A 7242-nucleotide genomic window follows, 5' to 3' on the forward strand; every position below is an offset into this window, starting at 1 on the left:
TATATATTTTTTAAAAAATATATTACTTAACGGTTTGAAAAACGTGTGCGCAGAAAGAAGAGAGATGGGTTGAAAAATATATAACATAGTAGTGTGATCGGTAGTATCTTCATTTTTCAGTTCGAGTTGCTAGTTTTCCTCGTTTGCGAGATGGGTTGGATGGATGGTTTTGTTTTTGTGGTTGTTGATGGTTTTGTACCGGACACACTGAAATATCTGTTACTACTTCCGTCCTTGAAAGTAGTAGCAATTAATTATCGTTTTAAAATCATTTAGCTCAAAAGATGTCTAATTTATAATTTTAGAATTAAATTTCTATAATCATATTATTTTATCGGTTGTGTGTCAATCTCTTATCTTTAAAGTTTTGATGTATTACTAATTTCTTTACGAAATCACTCGAATAGTTTTCCTATGTAATCAACTTGTAGCAGTGTATTAACTTAAGATTTCAATAGATATTTATAAAATTATGGCAGGCATTAGTTACTGTTGTTTGGTTGGTATACTGAGGTTGTCAATATTTATAATAATTGTATGCCTTAACTTATCTACAGTTTTGGCCAATGAAATAAAAACACAATTTGGCTAGCAAAAGGCAATCACACACGCGCTTGTTTGAGTCATGATGGAATTGGAATCTATAGGATGAATTGTGCTACCGCTCTAGTTATACTTATGATATGGCAAGATGATGGAATTTGCTTCAACCTATCAAACCTTAAGTCACCGCCATACCGCTCCTTTCAAGTGATGGTAGGGTATTGTGGAGTATTTTTCCTTTCCTTTTTTCAGCCTGCTCCTTCAGTTTTCCTCCGTTTGCAATGCAGGTTGGATGGACGGTTTGCTTTTGTGGTTGTTGATGGTTTTTTTACTGAAATACCCTCTCCATCCCAAAAAAAACTTAGGTTTTCACGTCTAATGTTTGACCGTCCATCTTATTTGAAAAAAATTAAAAACATAAGTCATGCATAAAGTATTATTCATGTTTTATCATTTAACAATAATAATAACACCAATCATAAAAAAAATTTATATAAGACGGACGGTCAAACGTTGGACACGGAAACCCAAGAATTGAGTCTTTTTGGGATGGATGGAGTATTTGGTAGCACTTAATGATATAATTTTAAAAGTAATCAATTCAAGAATTGCCTAACATATAATTAATTACAGTTTAAAATTTTCTATTGTCAAATTATTTGTCACATATCCTATCTTACTATAAAGTTATTCCCCACTAACTCCTTAAGCTTAACATGCAAAGATGCCACATCATCATCCACTAACAAGATGCCACATCATCATTCACTAATTAACAAGATGCCACATCATCATCCACTAACAATCATCATGTTTAAACATCGTGCAAACATGCTATATCTTTATAGTTTTTATAATTTAGGAGCTTTTCAAATACAAACATGTTAAATTATCATACAACATAATTCACATAATGTTTCAATGTATATCTTTATTATGTTTTATGATATCCTATATAAGTCCTCATTTAGTTAGTGCTTAAATGATTAATCTATGGTCCAAATTATCTTTCTCCTTTTTCCTTTAATTAAGTCGTATCACATCAATTGTTTTTAGCCTTTAGATGATTAATCTACGGTCCAAACTATCTCCCTACTTTTCTTCTTCCATAAAGTATCTAGCTATCTTGCACGTTGTTTTTTTTATCATACTAAATTCCCGCAGCAATGCGCGGGGTTTCACTTAGTATTGTTTATATCGATGGCATGTGCATCTCACTTCTTTAAAGCCTCGATGTGTTGTTAGTATCATGATAAAACCACACGAATGCTTTCTCATGCGAACAGCTCACAAGATGTGTATTAACTTTGAATAAACAAGGCTTTCAATATATTTTAACAAAATTTATGGTTATTAGTTACTCCTACTAAGTATTGGAAGTATATGGATCTCGACACACCACGATACCAAATCTGGAGGATTGTTTGATTCATTGATTGGTATATTGAGGTTATGTTTTGGCTAGCAAAGGCCAATCACATCGCACTTGTTTGAGCCAATCATGGAATCTAGATTTAAAAAGATAAACCAAATAGGCAAAATCTAAACCGAGAAGCCTATCGGTTTAGCGTTAACCAGCGACGAACCAATTTGTGAGAAGAACTGCTACACGTGCTGGCGTGCATGCTTGTTTTTCCTCTTAGACATGCATGTCTTTTCCTTCCTTCTTATAAAGTTTTCTCTCAAATTACTTATCCGATCTACAATCCGATTACACCATTGTATTCGTTACAATTAAATTTTCACAACAAGATCTTACATGATTATATTACGATAAAAAATATTTATATTTGTAAATTACTTTTGTTATATACATAAGTTACTTTTATCATATATATAAGTTACTTTTAGATTTGACTAAGTTACTTCTTAGACATATAAAAGTAAATTCAATAAAGTCTAAAAGTAATTTACATATATTATAAAAGTATCTTAAAACAAAACGGAAACATACTATTGCATTTTTTTCAGTTGAAAGGAAACACTAGATGGAGTACAAACCAGCTACCACTAGTTGTGTAGTCACGTCCAATGAAAAAAATACATGCATTAAAGTTACTTTATTTTTGTTATAAGTTACTTTTATAATATATGTAAATTACTTAAGCTTTATTGAATTTACTTTTATATGTCGAAGAAGTAATTTAGTGAAATCTAAAAGTAATTTAGATATATTATAAAAGTAATTTATAATTTTTCATCAAAATATAATCATGTGAGCTTTTATTATAAAGATTTAATTGTTACGAACATAACGGTGTAATCGGATCGTAGATTGGATGAGTAGTTTAAGAGAAAATTTTATTTGAAGTATAGGTGGAATAGGGTCTCTCATAGATGGAGTGGTAGCTGATTTAGACAAACCAGCTACCAGTAGCTGTGTAGTCACGTCCAACCAAATAGATTTAGTATTTTTATATTTGAGAAAGTAGCTTATGACATGGCAAGATGATGCAATATATTTTGTCCGTTAAACCTAACAAACTTTGAAGTCACTGCCATACCGCTCCCCTACCGTCATCGGCATGGGTGGAAATCAGGCCAGCTTCATATGCCTCCATCAAAATCGATTTATTTATCCTTTTATCATATGGAGCTGTTCTTTTAACAATCTAAGGAGAAAACGGCGTAAATCTAATTTTCGTTCGGCAATAAACAACTTTGATTTTCTAAAGTCAGCGTAACTTATCTAGCTAGATTCTTCGTAATGAGACTTATTTACTTGAACTCAAATCTTAGACTTTCATGGCTAATTATTTTTTAAGTAGTAGGACTTTGCTAGTATTAAGATATGCTACATATATATCTTGACATCTCAATTATTAAAACCGTTATAATTGGACTCTAAAGATAGTATTCATAGTGGTAACGATGTGAATACGAGCTGCATTAGCAAATACCATTATGAATACTATCTTGTGAGTCAATTACATTGGTTTTAACAGTTAAGGATCAAGATATCCATATTACGGTTGAGGGGCGTGAATTAGATATAACCTATATATCGGGGAGTCTAGGTGGACTTATTCCAAGTAATAAACCCCACAAAATGGAAGCTCGCGAAGCCCACAAGCCGCAGGAAAGCCCGCGACGAGAATACCAAACCAAATCCACCAAGTCCAAGGGGATCTCTCTCTCGCCTCGCCTCGCCTCGTCTAGTTGAGCAGCCGCGACGAGCACGGCGGCGACGACGACCTCCGCCGCGACGATGGCCGCGCGCCTCCTCCTCCTCGTACTTTTCGCCGTCGTGGCAGCGTGCGTAGGCGCAGCGGCGGCCTATCAGCCCGGGTATGTCCCCCCCTCGCCGCGCCACCCCCAATCTCGTTTTGCTCCGTGATCCAATCCAAATCGACCGCGAGTTGACCACGGCTCTCGCTTTGGTGGTTCTCCAGATCTGCTGAGGGGCACACGATCGCGGGCCGCATCAAGATCGATGGTTAGTCTCCGGCTATTCTCACCCTATGGCTCGAGTGAATTCCGTGGAGCTTTTGTGCGAGATGCGTGCATTGAGGTTGTTGTTGTGCTCGGATCGTTGGGGATCGTACTCGTGTAGCTTAGGTGCATCAGATATCTTTGTGTGTCAGGGTTGTTTGGGGATAAAAGCCTTTTTTAACATTCGATTTCATAGTTGGCTATGGTCAATTTGCTGGAAATATTTTCGAGATCTGCCGATTAAAGTGTCCCTAACTTTGTACTTAAGGTAGTGACTAACGAGATTTGATACACTATTTATCGAGCTCATCTAGTTCCGTCTTAGCGCAAGCCAGCGCTAGCCAACTTTGTTAGCTATCGACTACTTAGCAGCTTTGAGGGTTTGTTAATTTAGTTAGTGATTTTTCAGGCACTCGTGGAATTAGTTGCATTTGTGCAAGCTGTTTTTCAGATCATGCACTGATACAGTTCGATGAGCCCCTGGTTTTGGTTACTTAGTCTCATGGGGTTTGCTTAGATGACAGGTGGTATTCGTATTGACTGATTTTAGCTGAGCTTTCATTGGTCAGGGGGTATTTGATTATGAATATCTGATGATTTTAGCTATGTTTTACAAGAGTTTGAAAGTGAGCTTTCGTGGAATTTTGAATTGCAAAAACCGTGTGTTGTACTGTTGTGATTGCCATCATAGTTTATCCGGCACTTTTTGTTTCTAGGACGAGTCTCTACCTGCGTTACAACATGTTCGATAGATATGTTGGCAACTTGGCATGAGCATTGAAGCCCACGTTTCCCAACCATGCTTATTGAAATAATTCAGACCACAATAATAAATGGCTGCTGTATAGTGTTTCAGACCGCTTTTAACTTTTACATTTTCTCTTGCTGAAAACATTGTTAGCTTGTGGATAGAACCATGGGTTTTTCAGTGCTGGATATTTCATGTGAACTCAGATTGTCAAGGCAAGTCTTAGTTTTCTTTGCACTCAGGGATCTTGCATTTGCTCCTTATCTGGAATTAAGTTTCCATACCCGTGAAGCCAAATTGTACTAATTATTATAATGATAACCAGTTGATGTCGTTTTTTTTTCTGTTTTATGTGCTTATAGCTGCAAGTGCAATTGCAAAGGGCTTTGGTCTTCCAGCCAAGACATCAAACACAAAAGTGATACTTAACGGTGGTCAGAGGGTTACATTTGCCAGGCCAGATGGCTACTTTGCATTGTATCCTGCAAAATCTGCAAAACCATATGTTTACAACCTTTCAGCTCCATTTTGAGTTCCCGGATTAGGGAAATTAGTCATTTTTCATTAAATTTAATTAGCCTGCTCTGTTGTTGGATGTCTCATATCTTACATTTCCTATCTGTTATGGGTAGCCTTATTCCTGAAATTAGATATAGCCTCTGGGTTGCTAATAGAAATAAATCTAGCTCTGTTGTTGTAGTATTCTTGTTTGTTATTTTTTTTCCAATGTTTCCTTGTGGGCAGCAATGCCACAATGTTAGAAGAGCATACTATGTTGCTTTTTGTTCCTCCTTGACATGATATGCTTAAGCCACAATGTGCCAGCTGGTACTCATTTAATTGAGGTCTCCTCATTGGGCTACTTATTTTCACCAGTAAGTGTTCATTAGTCATTTTTTTTTCTGTAACATGGGTTAAATGGGCATCAAGATTCATTCTCTATTATGCTGGGTGATAGGTTCGGGTAGACATCAGTGCCAGGAATCCTGGGCACATTCAAGCAGCATTGACTGAAAACAGAAGAGTTCTAAATGAGCTTGTGTTGGAACCTCTCAGAGAAGAGCAATACTACGAGGTGACTAATACTAACCTCATGTTTCTTATTTCTTCAGTACTTTCTATTGTATAATATTTAATAAGCAGTCAATTTCCCCCCTTCTTTTTCCTAGAAAAGGGAGCCTTTCTCCATTATGTCACTTTTGAAGAGCCCTATGGGTATGATGCTTGGTTTTATGGTCATAATGGTCTTCGTTATGCCCAAAATGATGGAGAACATAGGTATGCTGCACACTTTTAGCCTTTTGTGTCCAAATTTGAGTTATAATGTAATAGTTATTACACTATATTTTGTGCCCACAAGTAGCAGCTATGCAGAACAGGATTCAAGCCCAATAGACATTTTGCACCATGTAGCTCGTATCATACTTTTGCAGAAAGATATTACATTTAATTGTGTTGTTCATTCCACATCTCTCATTCTGTTCCATTGGTTGTAAATTTAGGCCCCGTTCTTTTCTGCTTACTCATCAGATTATTGTCGCATATTATTTGCTCCATGCAGCTGTGGAGCCAAGGCCCAGCGAACCTAGTCTGGTGCCGGGGCTCCACCGCATGCAGTATACAAGCATGACATATTATAGTTACCTAATTACGTTGCTTTTCTGTATCTAATCAAGAACAAATCAGCCATGCAAAGGCAAAGTAGCAAGGCGATATAATTAATACCCACACCATCACTGTAGTTAGGATGCAAGATAATGGTAAAAAGCATATATTTGGTAAAAGTGCCTTTTTGTTTTTAAATTAGCTTGTATTTGTGTATATTTTTAGTTGCCATTGTCTACTCCTGTTATGTACCTTCTCAGTTTTTTATTTACAGTTCGTTGCTTCATTCTATGATATGTTTTTACAGTGGTTCCTTTCTTGAGCTCCTTGAGCGAAACATTTGTGGGTTAGCTGTTTGTTTCTTTAATCAGCTTCGCATTTTACAAAATATTTATGTACTGCTGACATGAAAGGGCTGAAAGAGCTTATGTTATTTGGTGATATGAATGATGTATATATTTTTAATAAATGTTACCTTATAATACTTGTTGATATTATGTATGTATTCTACCTGACTGTCTCTGTTTTACACTTGAAGATCCCGAGGAGATAAAGCAAGCTCAAGAACAAATGAGGAACTCCCCTGTTCCATCCTTCTCTGGCCTATTAGCAAGAGCAAACAGCTAGACATACTACACGGGGATACTGCATGGTTTAAGTTAAGTTTATGATGGGATGAAGAGCAGTACTGAACACCACACTTGAATAGAATCTTTCCCTAGCACAAGGTGGAAACTCTTTCTCCATTTTTATTGTACTTTAAGATGTAATAGGTTTGTGGGGGTAGAACCTTCTGAATCTAACTGAAGTAGCGATGCATTATTGAATTATTATAGCCCAGACTGAGTTAAGTGTGTTGAATTTTGGATGTTCGTATATTTCACGCCTTGTTGAATCAACTATGGCTATACTCA

General features: G+C 36.4%; 1 protein-coding gene across 1 annotated transcript; it reads left to right on the forward strand.

The window, feature by feature from the left end:
* The first annotated feature begins 3653 nt into the window (after positions 1–3653).
* Positions 3654–7242, forward strand: LOC127777481 (ER membrane protein complex subunit 7 homolog). Its single transcript, XM_052304079.1, has 7 exons — positions 3654–3831; positions 3936–3979; positions 5086–5200; positions 5535–5598; positions 5682–5798; positions 5893–6001; positions 6867–7242. Exons 1-7 carry the CDS (start codon positions 3752–3754, stop codon positions 6953–6955), a joined length of 618 nt encoding a protein of 205 aa, XP_052160039.1. The 5' UTR covers positions 3654–3751; the 3' UTR covers positions 6956–7242.

This window comes from Oryza glaberrima, chromosome 6, assembly GCF_000147395.1.
Source record: "Oryza glaberrima chromosome 6, OglaRS2, whole genome shotgun sequence".
Lineage (NCBI taxonomy): Eukaryota > Viridiplantae > Streptophyta > Magnoliopsida > Poales > Poaceae > Oryza > Oryza glaberrima.